The sequence below is a fragment of the Montipora foliosa genome, chromosome 4, assembly GCF_036669935.1.
Source record: "Montipora foliosa isolate CH-2021 chromosome 4, ASM3666993v2, whole genome shotgun sequence".
NCBI classification, from domain to species: Eukaryota; Metazoa; Cnidaria; class Anthozoa; order Scleractinia; family Acroporidae; genus Montipora; species Montipora foliosa.
Window position 1 is genome coordinate 46,643,610 of NC_090872.1, and position 19,133 is coordinate 46,662,742.

The following is a 19,133-nucleotide window of genomic DNA, read 5'->3' on the forward strand; positions in this document are numbered from 1 at the left end:
CCACCATTGGAAAATGAGAGAACTAACACTCAACATTTCTGGATTAAAGATCAGGTGGTGCCGAGGAAGAACTGGAAATGGACTTGTTGCATGTTGAAGTGAACAAATGGGAAGTACCACTTGGCCAAATTTCTCTTGAGGAGGTCATTGGTTCCGGAGCATTTGGAACAGTTTGGCGAGCAACTTTGAGTCGTGGAAATGGGAAACGAGGCATACGTTTTGTTGCAGCAAAGTGCTTTTCTCGTAAGTACGATTCGGCTTTGTTAATTGATAAGGAAAGGTTACGTGGCTTTAACATCTTCAGTTCCCACGGCCTGCTCCCGTCTGACCTTATAGCTCAGTCGGTAGAGCGGCGGAGATCTAACCCGAAGGTCGTCGGTTCAATTCCCACCCTGGTCAGAGTTTTTCTCTGTCCTTGTGTGGGCCCAGTTCCATCAGTAGGGCTAACGCTCACATGGTTCATATGGGATATAAATCTAGCACTTCACGTTACAATACACTCCATTCAGTTAACTCTGTTTAAAAATATAAGTGCTACACGACCAACGTTTGTATAATACAAACGTAACCTTTCCTTGTACCTGTACATGTTCATTGCCGTGACTGTAACATCTTCAGTTCCCACGGCCTGCTCCCGTCTGACCTTGTAGCTCAGTCGGTAGAGCGGCGGAGATCTAACCCGAAGGTCGTGGGTTCAATTCCCACCCTGGTCAGAGTTTTTTTTCATCCTTGTGTGGGCCCAGTTCCATCAGTAGGGCTAACGCTCACATGGTTCATATGGGATAGACATCTAGCACTTCACGTTACACAGTTCCATCATCCATTTTGTTAGTTTATGGTTTCCACTGCGATATTATGCTTTAATGAAGTACCTGTCACGTAGACGCTTACAAAACCTCGTTCAACATGCACGATAAACTACGTCGAAAGGGAAAGAAAAAATTATCATAACTATCTTTTATGAAAGAGTGCAGCAAAAATCATCAATATTCAATCAAAACTTTCTCAAGCTATCCACCTTTATCTTAACCTCGAGACGAATGCGGAGACTACCAAAATAGATCGCCTTCTCCTAATGGATTTCCTAATCCTTTTTTCCTTTTTGATTCGTATTCAATACAAGTGTGTAAAGATATTTTGTTCTTTAACTTTTATTTTAAGCTTCCATGGCGACGTCTCGCCTCAAATACACCAGATTTTTACCCCCGTTGCACATTAAGCGATAAAGTTCATTGTAAAAATCATTTATAGAGGCTATTTTCCACTGCTAAATTGCAGTTTAAAATCGCCAATCCTTAGCGAAATATATCAAATACGATATAAGATACTTAAATACCCCCAAATGGTTGGCGAGCTCTAATTACCTGTAAAGTGGAGCGCTGTCAAATGGAGGGAGGGTAAGAAACGCACCATCGCCTTCCGTTGATACCAGCCTTGTATCCGGCAAATCTGTCAATCCATTTTTCACAATGCCTCATGACGTAAAGAAAATGAGACAAAAACATGCCTGAGGAAAACAACCGTGTTCATAATAGTTCATGACCAAGGAGGTAGAAATCCATGAAACACCCCAACTAGTCATGTGACCAATCTTATTGTACCCTGGTGTCATTTATTGTAGCCACATCTGGACAGGAAGGAAAAACTGCTCTGATGAGAGAAATTGGGTTGGGCAAAGTAATTGGAGACAGCCCCCAGCCGAATATTGTTCAATTCATTGGCTGTGTCACCACCCAAAGTAAGGATCTTATTCTAACTGCTAAATAGAAACAGCTGTGAAAAATTTGCACCTATAGTAAAATCCCGCTCGTGAAAACCTTATCGACCGATGACATGTAGGGCTAAACTTGTTTATTGAAGCAAATTATTCGGGTAATTCTAGCCCATTTTGCCGAGTTACACGAGGAGTGAGATAATGGCCGTTTTCACGACATTTCCCAAAAACAATTTGATCCCTCTTAACGTCTAGTTCACTTCCAACAACTGCATAGCAGAAGGTCAAGAAACAGAAAAACAGAACAATTTTGTAAAAGAATAAATCATCAAAGCAATGACATCAAATAACAAAAGATATTACCTTTGTTTTGCAATCTGAGATGCAAACCCTTGAAGCTGATAAATTTAATAAAAATGCAAATGGTTGGCTATATAAAACGGTCCTGTGGCTGATTTCACACTTCTAAAGAGAACCCAGTTAGAACCTCTTTATACAAGAAAGTATTGGAGGCTTTGTTTTTTTGCGTATTATTATTATTATTATTATTATTATTATTATTATTATTATTATGATGATGATGATGATGATGATGATGATGATGATGATTCTTATTATTACCCCAAATATACAGGAGACTGATCTAGAACTAGAAGTCTCGGTCGCATGTAGATAGTTTTTGTTCTTCTGTGAATAGCGTTATCCTCTGACACTGAGTTTATGGCAAAGAGCGTCTTAACATTCTATAATATTGATTTATAATTTTTCTTTCCTTCATTTTATCAAATCTATAATACTAAGAGTTGTTTCATTTTTTTTAATATTAATACACATGTTTATGGGAAACGAGAATTTTTTTTAAATAACTATTATTGCTATTATTAGAATTAGTATTAGTATTTGTATCTCTATAAGCGTAATACTTGTTTTAAAGTTCTTTATTTGGTTTTTTCAGTGTGTATTTTTACTGATAATTTGAAAAATAAAGAATTTATTTTTATTATTATTAAAATTATTATTATTATTATTATTATTATTATTATTATTATTATTATTATTATTATTATATGGAAGACCACCAGGAGAGAGAAATAATTAAAAGGAAGTGTACATTTTGCATGAGAATTTTATATTTTACATCTAAAAATATATTACAATTTTTAATCATCTCTTACTCACTATAGTTCGCTTTGTAAGTTTTGTCATATTAAAAATCTGGCCCTTAGTATTTTTTTAGAATCATTATAGAAGTTCTTCTCACAGTTCTTTCCATCATACTGAGAAATCAAATATGTGGAAATTATGAGTAACATTGATTAATGTTATAATCATTTTTGGGTAACATGACCTTTAACTTGGGGAATGTGTAGATATTCGCCATTTTCTTCATTCTCACCCTCTATACTCATTCAAGGTGAGCCGCTTAAATGCGATGCTGACAAAGGGGGTTGGGCAAACTGTGATCTTCCAACACAGTGGAACGCCACGCAAATACGGCTTTACTTGTTTACTTCTTAAAAGCGCCTAAAAGTAATAATGGTAGAGCCCATATCCACCTTTCCAAGAAGTCAACAGTTAGAATGCAGCATTATAAACGTTGTCCAAACTCTGTGTAACCTTCACAGTACACCCAATTTTGATCATGGAGTACTTACCCCGTGGAGATCTGCTGGGGTACCTGAGAAAAAGCCGTGGAATTTTCGACAAATATTATCGCGGCAAACTACAAGTAGCGCAACTGGGGACGTATGACCTAATGTCATTTTCAAATCAGATTGCCACTGGAATGGTTTTCCTAGCATCCAGAGGGGTATGTGACACAAAACAAGCATGTAGTAAGATATGGTATTATTGTTGCTTATTCTAATCTTTCACAGATTAAGATTGTATCTACAAAATGCATCATGCAACATGCTTACTGCCTATAGTGTTTGACATTATGTAGGCGAAGATGTGTGATCATTTTGTTATGATATTCGTAAATCGAAAAGAAATGGATTGCTGTAGGTAACACTTACTAGTGGGCCCTTTAAATACTAGGTTTTCTATATTGAGATAACGCTGGAGGACCATGCACCAATCCATGCCTTGATATTACATAGTATTGCCTGCTGCCGCCGTGGTCGTCATGATAATACAACAGTCATCTTTTTAAAATCGGGGAACATTGGCTATGGCTCGATCAGATCCCGTTGTTTTCTAATCATTTTAGTTAATACCCATTAATGCTTATAAACGTTGAAATTCATCAACTTCCTCTGAGTCATTTTGAGTAAGCTGTAACTTTGGACCCGTTTGCAGTCCTCTTGTTGCCAAGGAAATGCAAATCGCACCTCTTCACTTCAGGTGGGATTACAGAAAATATCCTGTACGCGAATAAGACTAACGTTGATTATTTGCTTTTTGTAGATTATTCACCGTGATCTTGCAGCACGAAATGTACTTCTTGATAAAAACCGTGTGTGCAAGATCACTGATTTTGGGTTATCTTACCAGAACTTTAAATATGGACATGGAAATGCCAAAAAGGTGGGTGACATTATTGATGGCTTCCCTTTCACATTGTTCCCTGTATACCTCTTTGACGTTCTGTTTTTAACATGAAAATGGAATGCTGTTTTCTCCCTAGGGCTGTATACCAGTAAAGTGGACGGCACCTGAGATACTCTTTGGAGATGCTGCAAATCTGTCAAGCAAAAGTGATGTGTATGTGCTTTTTACTGGGTTGTCAGTATGGCAATCCCAGTCAGAAATGGGTGGAATTTCTTTGTTTTCTTTGTTTTGTTTTGGTTTTTTTTTCCTTTTTTTTTCCGTGTCGGTAAAAGACTTCCCCGCCACTCCCCTGCTAGGTGGTGTCTTTGTGCATAGAGTCTTCTGTGTGTATTTTCTTAGGTCTGAGGGGGTAGTGGAAATGCGTAGATTTTGGCTGGTGGACACAGGAGAATATTTAACTAACCTGCAATGGCGTCGAAGTCATTGAAACGCAAATGGCGTTTTGGTGGGTCTTTAAACAAAATATACCTTTATGGAGCTCAAGAATGGAACGTCAATTGGATAAACGAGCCAGGCGGTTAAAAATAAATATCTGGACAGGAGCCCATCAGTAGGAGCCTCCATCTTCCACTTTGTTTCTATGAAGTAGCGTTTTTTCTGGCCTATCTATTTTTAGAACCACTTTCGCGCCATTCGTTGTCGTGGTAAACGTCAATAACAATTCAGTAGCCAACCAGCGCTGAGGTCTAATGAGCGCTAATGCTGCAAACTCAGCAGAAAAACATGACGGACCGAAGTGGTGAAGAAAGGGAATCTCAACTATCGAATAGCTCTGACTTTTGAGTTTCAGAATCTACAGGATCAGAAACTAGTTCAAGCTATGAGGGTGAGGAAGATAGTGGTAGCTCTGTCGTCGAGCCGTAATCAAAGTGAGCTGAATGTCTGATATTTTACCAAGCGTGATGTTATGTACAACACTGAAACCAAATGGAAAATTCTCTGGTAACTTATGAGTTCAACAAAGACAGAGAAGGAATCGAACACCTTAAGTGGATCTGTAATCTCTGTTGCCTGCCTATTTGCATTTATTTGTACTCAACTCTGCACAGTCTTCAGGTAAAAACATAATTGGAAATGTGACAGCAAAGAATTATTTGAAAGAAAGCTTTTCGTCTATTTTGTGCTTGATTATTCAAGGAGAAGGTTCTTCAGGAAAGGGTTTGATCCTGAAATTTATTTTGTTGCGTCAGGAGCCCATCAGTAGGAGCCCTAGGTGAGGTAGCGTTTTTCGTGACCCGTCTATTTTTAGAAATAACGTTCGTGAATTTGCCGCGATAATTAAATGTATTCCTTAAGTGGTCCGCATGATTCTGTGATGCCGATGGTTGCGATTTTCGCTTGCCTGAAGTACTTGCAACCGGCTCGTCACTTTCTTCCCTTTCTGTAACAGAGCTACCACTATCTTCCTTGCTCTCAAAACTTGAACTAGTTTTTCATCCTATAGATTCTGAAACTGAACAGTCAAAGCTATTTGATAGTTGAGATTCGCTTTCTTGACCACTTCGGTCCACCATGTTTTTCTGCTGAGTTTGCAGCATTAGAGAGACCTTAGCGCTGATTGGCTACTGAATTGTTATTGACATTCACCATGACAATGAATGGCGCGAAAGTGGTTCTAAAAATAGATAGGTCAGGTAAAAACACTACTTCGTACAAACAAAGTGGGACATGGAGGCTCCTACTGATGGGCTCCTGGTTGCGTATGGTAATTTGATACGATTGGGTTTCTTGTCTTCACGCACGGAATGAAATAGCAAGGATTTTTTGCCTCTAAAAGAAAATATGTTTTTTGTTTCAATAAATTGTTTGCTGGAAAAGGTGGCCTTTATGAATTTAATATTCGAGCTTAACAAATTTGCATGCGTGCGTTGAAATGTGATACGCAAGGAGACAGGATTTTTATCTCTCTGACAAATGATTAAGAGGCTGCCTCTGTAAAAGCGGTCCAGTCGATCTGGTTTGAAAAATGGATTTCACTTATTTCTTGTGTGTTGCAAGACCTTAAAACCACAGTCCACTAGATCGGATCTTTTAAATTATTGGAGTTTTGAGGGATTTTTGGTTCACCCGCTCGAACGCTTCTGCCGCCCTATATCGAGGCTTCAATTTGACCCAACATTGAAGATCAATTTATCACGAACTAACGAAGCCTGTACAAAACAAAAACGATGGCCAGTTACTTCATGTCTTTTGAATACAAACGGCTTCAGCTTTGGCGTACCTGCAACAGATAAATGCTTCAGTGTTCGAATTTCGCTCCATGATTTTACAAAAAAAAGGACGATCTCTGCTCCCCAAGCACTGGATCCCTGAAGGTGCAAATCAAGTTTAGGTATCTAAGTTGCCTTTTCTCTGCCATTATCATTTTTGCATCGAAGTCTTTCCTCGGCAAAACGGTGAACATCACTGAAGATTGCAGCCATATTTACTTTGTTGGACAACCGCTGACCAAATTCAATTATAGCACTTGTGAGGTAAAGTTGACAGCTGGATGGGGAGGAGTGTGTCGGTTTCATTTCAATAAAAGTTGTCAAATTTAGAATTCCTCCACGCTAAACCTGCACACAATTGCAAAACATCTCGTAAGAGCACCTCGACTTGCGACCCACTAAACTTTCCCGTCATCAGCGCTAACACGCACCCACTCAACAATATCCTACCTATGGGCCTGGCCCGTTCCCTCTGGCACAAAAGACGATTGTGGTATTCGCTAAAATTAAGTTGACGATTCTGTGATAACAAAAGTAAAGGTTTATTTTTATATGCTGTACCAGGAGTTGTGTAGCACTGCTTTTACCGTATAGGCGTGGGCCAATCTCTCGGAGGCTTTGGCAAGCCCCAAAATTCCCCTACCGAATGGTTCTTAGGGGGGAATGGGAAGGATGCTGACTTCTAGCATTCATAACTCTGAAGCGGTTGAGCAAACGATCAGCAAATTTTGTGACATTTCCTAAAATTTCCATAGGATTTTGATGTGTCAAATATTGTTTATATATGGTTGACATTTTCACGGGAACCACTTTTTATTTTTTTCTATTTTGGTAGTTTTTTCCTCGTTTCTTTCATGTTTCAACTTATCTCAGCTTTTTTGTCTTCGTTTACGAATTTTTAAATAAAATGTCGTTTCTTTGCTGACGTTATTGGTACATATTTGGCGACTCCCTAACTTCCAACATGGTGCCTCAGACTCAAATTGGCGTATCTTCGACATCATGTGGCAACAGAATCGTTCCAAAACCGTTCTACGTATGAAGATTCATAAATTCTGTTACTTTCCTAAGATTGAAACCTATGGCAAAGAAAGTGTAGTCAATGTACAACACAGTGAAACGGGTTCTTCGAATGCTCTTACAGTTATTATTTTTTTGGTAAAAGCCTATCCATGATAATTCCCTCAGTAACAACCAATAAACTAAAGCAAATGTAGACTGTCAGTAAAATACAGAAAGAGTACGTAATAAATCCGTACTATTTGGTATGCATTTAGACCAAGCGGTCCTTTATTGGTTGCTGAAAAAAACAATAAAGGCATTCTAAACAGTCCTACTTTCTAGACTAAAATGACAGTAAAAATTAAATCCGGCTCCCGAACGTATTACTGAGAAGAAAAATAGATTTTAAAATACTCTAGAAATCCGAGGTTGCCTTTAAGGTAAAGCTAAAATCATGAACCATAATAACCTCTAAATGCGTGGCATTACATTTCCCATTAGCTGAGTTATGGGCTCCTGGGTTTGTCACTTACGAGATGTTTTGCAATTGTGTGCAGGTTTAGCGTGGAGGAATTCTAAATTTGACAACTCTTATTGCAATAAAATTCAAAATCCTCACGGACACCCTCCTTTCCTCAGTACCTCACAAGTGCTATTATTGAGTTTGGTCAGCGGTTGTCCCAAACGGTAAATATGCAGTGATGTTCACCGTTTAGTTCGGAGGAAAAACGTCGATCTAAGAATGATAATAGCAGACAAAAAGCAACTTAGATACCTAAACCTGATTTGCACCTTCGGGGATCCAGTGCTTGGGCAGCAGAGATCGTCCTTTTTTTGTAAAATCATGGAGCGAAATTCGAACACTGCAGCATTTATCTGTTGCAGGTAAGCCAAGCTGAAGCCGTTAAAAGAGGGTTTATTGCGGCTTCAATTGACCTGTAATGCATTTAAATGTCTTTTTCGTTTATTTATGGTTATTTTAGGTCTATCTGCGTGCGAGGTTGGTGCAACGCTCCCTGTTAACGTGTCTTTTAATGTGCAGCCAAAACTTGGAGATCGCCGAAATTAGGCAAGTTTAGAAAGCTATAAGTATTCCATCAAGGACGGGCCGCAAGGTTTCTCTCTGAAATGACATTATGTATGATACTTACTTTCCAGCTGCGTTGGTTTGATTGAAAAAGGCCGTCTGAGTTCTTCATAAATAGAGTTTGAAGTTGATCGGTGTTCGCGTGTCTGATGAGCATCTATGACAGGGGTGGCTAGTAGCTTCATTCAATCTCAATGTTAATGAAAGTCACCTTTGTGTATTCAAAAGACATGAAGTAAGTGGCCATCGTTTTTGTTTTGTACAGGCTTCGTTAGTTCGTAATAAATTGATCTTCAATGTTGGGTCAAATTAAAGCCTCGATATAGGGTGGCAGGAACGTTCGAGCGGGTGAACCAAAAATCCCTCAAAACTCCAATAATTTAAAAGATCCGATCAAGCGGATTGTGGTTTTAGTTTAAGCAAATGAAGGTCTTACAACACACAAGAAATGAGCGAAATCTGTTTTTCAAACCAGATCGACCGGACCGCTGTTACGGAGACAGCCTCTAATAGGTAGCCAAGTTTTAACCTCAGAAAAGTATCTGTTTTGTCCTTCTAGTGTAAAATAAAGTTTATTTGGGAAGCCAACAATATTTCTTTAACTTCCTGGTTAATCCAATTTATTGCTACGACCTACTAGTGCGAAGATCGTTTACATTTAACTCATGCTTTTTGCGCTTTTTGAGTGTCGTGAAATTACATCATTTGCGTGACATAACTCCTTTATCACGAAGGATATTTCAACAATATATCGCTTTACTCTAGCCCAAAAAATTTAGATAGTAAAAAACTGCATGTTTATGACCCATTTCTTATGCTTTTGTGCTTGTCAGCGTTGCGATTTGCAATAATTCGCAAGTTTGTTTTTGTTCCTCATTGATATGTAGATTTTCAATTACAAGGCCGCTCAACCTCATGATTGTTTAAATAGTTCACCCTGAAGTCAAAATAGATACGTTTCTCAGGAACTCGACAAAAAAAGCTTCCTGACCCGACAGATGAAGTGTAAATATTCAGTTAAATATTACAACAAAATAAAAAAACCAAAGACGGAAGTTTCTTGGCTAAAAAGTACGTTCTTTTGCTATGAAAACGACGAATGATTTTAAAACAATCTTTCCCGTTATTCATTCAGTTGACACAAAGCGATCATGTGCACCTTTATGGTTGCCTAGCACGTGATCAATTTCTTCCTTTTGACAGAACATCATGACCTTTCCTTTGATTCATAAAAGTCAGAGACTGTAGAAATTGTCGTGTATTTACGATCGATTGTCATTAATATTTCGATGACAATTCGATTCAAAGTTGTATATAAAGACTGGTATTTTTTTCTTCATCTGTCTTTTGGCTTGTCTTTTACTGTTAACTCCCGGCTTTTACAGTACTTTTTGATGCAAACGTAAAGCCAAAAATTGTTTTGACCTGGCATCAGATTAGACAGAAAAGAAGAGGAATTGTGAAGCGGAAACAACATCGTCAGTACTTCCTTAGTGTGTGCAGTAAATGTTTGCCTAGCGCAACTGCAAGACATGCATGACATGCAGGAAAACGTCCGTCAGAGCAATTTGCAGTTAATTTTTTTGCAGACTATTTATTTAAAGGAGAAACGAGTGAATTTTACTTGAGAGTGTGTTTTGTTATCTTTAGTTTTAATTTATAACCAAAGCTTAAAAAACTAAAAGACCTCAAAATTGGACAGGGCATTACAAAATCATTAAACGTGTGAGCCAAAGGGTCTCTTCTGGCACGACCACTGGTTGAACCCTCAAATGGTCTTAATGACCCCCACTTATAAAAATTAACTGGAACGCTGCAGTTCAATACCCCCCAATTCAGAGCCTTCTGTTTTTGGGTGACACGTACCACAGGCAACCCAGTGTACGCTTCATGGAATGTCTAGTTACAGTTCATGGAGTGTCTAGTTGCAGTTCAATACCCCCCTATTCAGTGCCTTCTGTTTTTGGGTGACACGTACCACAGGCAACCCAGTGTACGCTTCTTGGAGTGTCTACTTACGATTAAATTTCCAAAATTTTGAAGTATTTAGTGCCCAAGACATAATTGTATCAGGTCAGGAAAAGCAATAATGTTAGCGCCTAAGAGGAAAGTTTTTTTTTTCAACCCCTTTTGGTTAGTTTAAGGTACATAAACGTGAATTTTAGTCGCATTGGTCTCTGCATGCAAACTCAATTCGATTGATACTATATTTGAGTAAAGGGAACAAAAGGAAAGGAACTTTATTTAAGTGTCTAGTCTTCCTAGGGCTGGAGCACAAATTGGGGACACTGTAAACTGAAATCAACAATCAACGCAAATCAAGTCAAATGTTGGTTTTTGAGGAGAGCCGGGGAAAACCGCAATATCAGGAGAAAAACCTCTCGGTGCATAGTAGAGAACCAACGAACTCAACCCACACATGACGCCGAGTCTGGGAATCGAACCCGGGCCACACTGGTGGGAGGCGAGTACTGTCACCACTGCGCCATCCCCGCCTAGATTAGCATATGCTATTTGTGGGATAGTGTAGCCTTTACCATTGTAATAGTAAAATAAGAAGTTAATAAACTTGAACTTAAACTTGCACCATGCATCCATGCACTCCAGTCCTAAATAAAGCGTGTGTTTGTGTTTCTGTCTTGCAGGTGGTCCTTTGGAGTCGTTCTCTATGAGATATTTACAATTGGTGGGTACCCATGAAATTTATTTTAAGCTAAAAGGTCTTAAGAGGGATATCACAATGTTGTGTGAGTGCGATTGTTATCTTCCCTGGCTAACCGCGGTATTTTTGGTTTTGTGTTTGTGTTTGTTGGTTGGTTTTTGTTAGTTCTAAACCCTCGGTACCTAAAATTGTTATTATTTAAGGTGAATTTATATGGAAATTTTCCTAGCTACTGAACTTACTTTTTTTTTTCTTAATCACTTTGCTTTTTAACGAGTTACTGGTTATTTCTCACGTTTTTGTTTGTTTATGTGATTAGTACTGTGAATCGTCTGTGTTCACCTTCAGGCGCCATCTTCCATTAAAGCCCTAAATCGTATTTCATTGCAACAAAAACCGTAATAAAACATTTGACAATCAATAGGAGGCATTCCATACCCTGATTGGTCTGAGGCCAAGACAGTAGTGGAGTTGAAAAGAGGATATCGCATGCCGAAGCCCCCACACATCGCCAAGAACCTGTGAGCCACATTTTAAGAAAACGCAACTCGGCTTTTGTAAACCCAAGATGTATTGTTTATTATCATTATTATTATTATTATTATTATTATTATTATTATTATTATAATATGTATATATATATTTTTTTATGATAGCGCACTCCAGCCAATATGTCTTATTAGAAGGAACAAATTCAGTGCAAACTTCATAGCAAAGAAGTGAACAAATGATTGTGGACAAATAAAAATACTCCAAGATGTGGTTGGACACTTACTAGCAACTACATAATAAATAGGGTCAGGATGGGGTTGCTGGAATCTCAGCTATCATCTCAAGTTTCGCCTATTTCTCAGCTGTCAGCTCAATTTTTGGCCATATCTCAGCTAACAGTTAAAAACACATCATCAATTCTCAGCTATCAGTTAAGAAACATATCATTTCTCAGCAAACAGTTAAAGGTTTGGCAGAATGTCAACTATCAGTTAACCCCATCCATACTCTCAATAAAAAAAATTGGTCACGCAGAATAACGACTGTTTCACAATGAGTTACTCTCTGCCTGCCTGTATTAAGGAAATATAAAGTACTGTTAAATTTTCAACCTTGGATATTTCGTTGCTAGCTTTCTGATTAGTGCATTCAATCTCGGTTATCAACTCATAAAACGTATGCAGGGGCGAATAGAGGAATTTTCTTAGAAGGGGATGCGCCAGTAAGAAATGATTAAACTGACGGGTGTCTTTTTTGCAAAATACTACTTATTTTAGAAAGCCGCAGGTCATCTCGGAGGGGGGGAGGGGCACCCCCTGCACCCCTCCTCTAGATCCGCCCCTCATGACCTAATGTGGAAACTGATTGTGTCACGTGTTGCCAATCTGGAAACTGATTGGCCTTATTTTGCAAGTCTCCAATCGTTCAGAATTTAATGATGTTTGTTGGATACGAGACTGGTTAAAGCCGACTCGGCGCTTCCCATCTCGTTGGCTATTTACCATCTCATATCGAACGTACGCTCATGGAATAAATGTTTATTATTTTTTTAGTAACCAAAAAAATTTATTTATTCTAAGTGAAAAAAAAAAAACAAAGAAAGCAAGGTGACAGACGCTAACACCAACCCGGTGTGGCCAACACCTGGTATGTTAGCTACGCCATGCTGATGAGGCCCAGCAATGCCAAAACAGCTGTCCATGGCTGCTAATTGTCCGGGTGAAATGGTTATGCGCATGCGTGATGTGTTGGCCACACCGGGTTGGTGTTAGCGTGTGTCACCTTTTTTTCGTTGTTCTTTTTCACTTATTGTGACACAACGATTCCTTAATGTGACCGTTAATGGTGAAATGGTTGTGCGCATTCGTGATGTGTTGGCCACAACGGTTTGGTGTCGCCTTCCTTTTTTTTTCCCAAATTATTTCAAATTTCTGGAAAATTTCTATCTTGATTCAAAAGTATTTTTGGCCTCGTACAACACAAAGCAGAGCAAAAGTAGTACCTTACAAAGTGCTTTCTTTTCTACAGGTCCTCCAATGTCTTCGCACCAAAATGCAAATTTAGTGACGTGTTTTTTTTTTGTTTTGTTTTTTTCAAACATTGTTTTCTTCTTTTCTATTTACAATTTAACTTGCATTTTTTTAAAATAAATAAATGAATAAAAACACTTTTGTGAAATGTTGGAAGATGTTGGCAATAGCAGAACGCGTACGTCTTATAATTTCCACTTTTTACTTTAAGATTGAGTGATTATTCACAACAAATACCATATATATTTTCTCAAAGAAACAAGTCACAGATAAATTCTATTTCAAGAACCTCTTTTATCTGTATATGCACTAACCATCCCTTATGTCAAGTCTGGGATAACGAGACACTTCTGTCTGTCATTTTAGTGTTTAATGCTATACTTTACCGGAGAGCTCTACCTTTCAATAAGTTTCGAAATCAACATCAGAATGTCCGATCGATCAAGAGGAATGACATTTTATCTATCAAAATATATCGAAAGTCCTTAAACGTAGAAGCGATGCATTTTGCAGAAAAAACGATGCAAACATAAATGTTCTTGCAAAAGGGTTGAAGGACGAATTGCTGGAGATATAGGCTCCTCGTCATGGGCGTCTGGAGCGAATACCATTTTGATCATCCATCGTTCTAATGAAAAATTTAGGTAACAATTGAATTCAATTATTTTGGTTAAGTTAGACTATTAGTTTTATTTTTTTATCATTAGGTATAACTTGATGGAGATGTGCTGGCAAGAGATCCCCATACTCCGCCCTGATTTCGTAAATATTTCCAAGAGGTTGCGCTCGTTCATCGAAGGAAAGGTCAGTAACAAGACGTTTTCAAGGTGCTAACTTTTTTATGCTTCATGCTCCATGCATAAAGACTGATATTGTTGGCAAGGCGTTGCTTTGGGCGAGCTCTGTTTCTTGAGACACAGATAATAATACCACATATTTTTGGGATATTTTTGCCAAGGCCTGTTGGGCTAGGCTATTCAATTAAAATCAGCATGGTAACCTAAGAAATACCCAAATATAGAAGATATGATCCCAGCAAAGGTAAGGTGAGGGCACACCCGCCATCCACAAGAAACTAAAAAAAGGGAGGGGAGGGAGGAGAAAATGATCTTGACTCTCTTGAATTCAGAGTTAAAGAGGCCCTACGCCTAGCTTCTGCACTGGATAAGATCTAGAGAAATTCCCAAATGGCAGGAATGCCCCAACTGCATCGCGGGAAATAACTAACTGAGCATGTCACACTCCGCATAAATTCATTTATTTCCTCTGGGCAATAAAATCCATTTTGTTTTAATGATTGTCCAATTTTATGAGATAATAAATAAAGGGAACGATGGATGGATTTTTTCCTGAATGACAAAACTTGTTTTTATTTTTTATTTATTTATTTTTTATTTTTTTTATGAACGGGAAGAAGGGAAACTCGGGGATATCAGTGCATTTGCTGAAGCTAGAATTTCAACTGAGAAATGAAGTTGCCTTATTTGGAAGTTGTTGCTGCACATGTGAAATGGTGTAACAAATGGGTTGAGTGCTTCATAAAGTAAAATTCAAATGAAAATGCTACCATTTCTTTAGGGCTACCCACTCCGACACGTCTTCAAAATTCTACAAATTGTATTCATTCCAAATGGCGTTAAATGTTTTTTTTTTTTTTACCTATTCACAGTAGAACGTTCGAAACCTATTTTTACAATGACTGCAAAAATTCTCGCGCGCTCACTGGCTAATTTTTATTTTCGAGAAGTGGACAGACACAAAAATTTATAATTTATGCGATAATGACGCGATATTGCTCGCGTCAGATTGAAGTTTCTGACATTTTTGTCTCGCTTTCTTCTAGTCTTTTGACTTAATTTTGAGCCCTCTGCCTTTTTGTTATTGTCAAAAACAAATTAATGTCAGTTTTTCATGCGTCTGTCCTGTTATTGACAATGAATTTCGTCATAACATTGTCAAAGTAGTCTGCGGGTCCACTCGGCTGTCGCCTCGTGGATCCACAGCTACTTTGACAATGTTATGACGCAATTCATGATCAATAACAGGACAGACGCATCAAAAACTGACATCAATTTGTTAAATAGACAACTAGATCCAATATTCTATCCATGTCATCATTTTCCTCTTTAAATATCTGTGTTTAACTCTTTACGAGAAACGCGTGAATTTTGAAGTGTTTTACTGTCGGAGTTTTAGGTTACTTTGGTGTGGGTGATAGGAATAAAGGCGTTTCTACAATGAATTTCAGTTTTGTCGATTACACTTTATTTCAAGCAAAAAAATTAAAGAAAAAGATGTAACAACTAATTGCATGAGAGGAAACCTTTATTATTTCTATATGTTGCAGTACCTCTCGTTGGTGGACGAATCAAAGTACGATGGAGCAAAATACTCAAGAGTTGAGGACGTGGGTGCAGAAGCTAAAGATGATGAAAGAGCAGTTTGTGGGGCCACAAATGCAAATACCTCAAGAAGAAAGTGGTCAAGTGTGAAATAATGAAGAAACACAATCACTGAATTTTGGTACATGTTAGCTGAAGTAGTTATAATTCAGTAACAGTTTTAAGAATCAAAGAAAATGTGAAAACCAAAAGTTAGCCCGAATTCATATTTACGTAGATGGAAAAAGGCGTAGAGAATCAGACAGACAACCCTCAGACGCACTTTTGTTCTAATGTCGTAAACTCCAAAAGACCACGGAATTTATCAGTCTCAGTTTTAATGCAGATTAACTTAATGAGAAATTAATGTGACATGTTTTGTATCAATCACTATCAACATCTGTGCTAATGCAGAAAAAAGCAATATCTTTTTCCCTTTTACATCGGTCAATATTGTTTAGAATATTGATTAGAACAACAACTGCTACAATAATTAATTGCTTTGCAAAGTAAAATAGAAAAAAACCCGACAAGGTTTGACAATCGTTAGCTAGCGATCATAGGCATTATAACGTTTTGCAAGGTTTTGAATGCACTAGCAGTACTTTATTTCGGAGAGCTAAATTGAAATCCAGTGTGATCATCACCGAATATTCGGTATCATTGATGCTGGCTTTTCAATCCTACTACAATAGCGGCATCGAAAAGTGGTACAAAAATTTCCTGTTAATTGAGGAAGAAACAAAACATATTCAGGAGAGGAATCATACGGCAAGGGGCTTAAGATTACATTAATTCACGTATGTGGGGCGCTAAAGAGATGTTGTAATAATAATAATAATAATAATCAACTTTCTCTATAGAGGGTAACACACAACAGTAATCACTGAAAAACTAGTGCCCCTCATAAATATATACAGAAAAAAAGAAATAAATGGCCCTAATGTGCATAAAATCTAAGCCTTGGCTGAAACGTTACATTTTCGGAAAACTAGTGTGCTGGTGTCTATGGAAACTCCGAAAAGAGTCTATTAGGCACTGCAAGACAACGTAACGAAGCTAAATTTTGGGAGCCCATCAAGCGCGTCCAGCTTTTTTCTTTTGCTGGCAAACGCCAACGGCAACTTGAAATTGTTATTCATGTTGACCTGAAGCCATTGAGATGAAAAAGGGGGACAAAAGGGGAATGACAAGTCTTATCTTAACACGTTCTGTTGCCTTTTTTTACATAACAAAGCCAACGCTAACCTCATATTCTCATTACTTGTCTATTTAATTATGCCATTAAAAGTAACCCACCAGACACAATGAAAAGATATTTAGCATTTAGGTGGTTTCCGGTTTACGCCAAAGCGTTGTCGATCTATATCAGAGCGGAGAAACCATACCTCGGGTAGCAGGGTAATAACATCAAAGATAAAGGGAAGTTTTCATTGACTTTTTTTCTTTTGCAAAACATGACGTTTCTTGCAACCAGAAACGGCTATTAGACAAGGCCATTAGGGCGGAGAGATCAAACAATGCCAATTTTAGCCTTTGCATTTTGAAAGTGATCTCTATATAAGGTTTTTGCAGGCGTCCAGACGTTCAGACCGTCCATTTTAGATAAAGTTGCATTTGGCTCTTTTGTTTGTAGACCGTCCTTAATTTTTAGCCAAGTTATGAGGTTATGAATGGCAAAGGAAGTGAAGTACGATACATGAAAAATGGAAAGCTTTATGGTTTAGAATAAAATCTTAGCTTCGTGATGTTTTCATGTGTTTGTGATGACCTACGCTTGGTGCTGGCGAAACAGTCACAACATGAGGAAACAAGCTAGCAGGAAAAGCAAAACGAACAAAATATAATATAACAAGAATTGCAAACGCGCTCGTTCTGCTTCAGTTATCCTCACTGAAATGCTGGCTGTTAGAGATTTCGATCCGGATTGTAAAGATTCCCCCCAGTAGAAATTCCCCATTTTAGAGATTCCCCCTTTTAGAGATTCCCAATTTTAGAAATTCCCCCTTTTAGAGATTCCCTATTTTAGAGATTCCCCCTTTTAGAGATTCCATATTTTAGAGATTCCCCCTTTTAGAGATTCCCCCTTTTAGCTATTCCCTATTTTAGAGATTCCCCCTTTTAGAGATTCCCCCTTTTAGAGATTCCTTATTTTAGAGATTCCCCCTTTTAGAGATTCCCTATTTTAGAGATTCTCCGTTTTAGAGATTCCCCGTTCCCCATTCCCCGTTCCCTGTTTTAGAGATAACCATTCTATAATACGTTTCTTTTGAAAACAATTTCTTTCCAGTGAGTAGCACAGCCAGTGCAATCTTGACATTAAATGAATATATTAAATACGTTTATCTCCGTCACATGCGTTTCCATGGCAATTGAGTAAATGCCTGGGCTAGATGAGGATCCCTAGTCTCTTCCAGGCGTTCTGTTAGATGGGGCATAGCTCGGAAAACGGCGAGCGAAAAAATAGGGGAAAAGTGCTCTTTTTTCTCTGTTGTGGGGTTAAAAGCCTTCAAGTACTGTGTACCAACTTAACTTTATTTCCAACTTGAAATCAGTAATTTTCTTCCGGAGAAGATATTAAATTCCAGCAGAAAAAAGACAAATACATGGCCGTAGTAGTTGCACGTGAAATTGACGAGACAAGCAACGTTGTGCAGTTAAATGTTTTATTTTTATAATTGGTTTGGAAACCGGTCGCGTCACCCACAAGTTAACTCGCCTACAGGTTAACTCGCCAGCACCGAAGATAACCGGTGTCTGACATTTGCAGACTGCAGACAAATAGCGCTGATAAACAGTATTTAAGTCGAAGAACCCGTTTTAAAACGGTTAGCTTTCAATTATTGAAAGCTAAGCGTTTGGGTGTTTAGACTTAAATACTGTTTATCAGCGCTATTTGTCTGCAGTCTGCAGTCTGCAAATGTCAGACACTGGAAGATAACTCGCCTACACCTTCGAGGTTCATTCGCCTACACATGAAGTTAACTCACCTACACTAAGCCAACTCGAATAAGTTGTGTATACTTACATTTTAAGTTGGTTGTATCATAATATTAAACTTGAAAGAAATGAGTTGTCGTGTTTGTTGTTTCATCGACTGACAATATCGCGCGGCGATTGGGAAGAGACCCGCAGGCTGGTTCATGACATTCCACTGACTGTATGTCTCAAGTCGCGAGATATGAAAATGTATGGTTTTCTCAAAGTGCAACTATTTGTTTCTCTATTTGTCAATCTACATTTTATCTTACAACTTTTCAGCGCTGAATATTTTTCAAGGTTTTAGTTTGAACTTTGCGAGAACTTTAGGACGCACAGTTGGCAAGTTGTTGTTGAGTGGTTCAAGGGTTAATTCACACGGGCAGTTTATTTTTGGAAAGCAAAGCTTGAGTTTGTTTCGAGGCAACACGGCTTTCCAACAAAACCGAAGGTGCAATTTCTCACATTTTCTAGACATGGTCAAAACTGGACTGTTCTTTAAGCCCTGGCCAAACTATCGAACA

At 38.2% G+C, this 19,133-nt stretch overlaps 2 protein-coding genes across 2 annotated transcripts in view; both read left to right on the forward strand.

Moving 5' to 3' along the window:
- Positions 1 to 19,133, forward strand: part of LOC138000871 (receptor-type tyrosine-protein phosphatase mu-like) — a 98,978-nt gene that overhangs the window by 13,714 nt on the left and 66,131 nt on the right. The gene's annotated exons all lie outside the window — the stretch shown is intronic.
- On the forward strand, positions 54 to 17,363 carry LOC137999294 (tyrosine kinase receptor Cad96Ca-like). The gene is made up of 9 exons (XM_068845129.1): positions 54 to 243; positions 1,622 to 1,738; positions 3,340 to 3,524; positions 4,124 to 4,243; positions 4,344 to 4,420; positions 11,212 to 11,252; positions 11,653 to 11,749; positions 13,957 to 14,053; positions 15,597 to 17,363. Exons 1-9 carry the CDS (start codon positions 78 to 80, stop codon positions 15,744 to 15,746), a joined length of 1,050 nt encoding a protein of 349 aa, XP_068701230.1. The 5' UTR covers positions 54 to 77; the 3' UTR covers positions 15,747 to 17,363.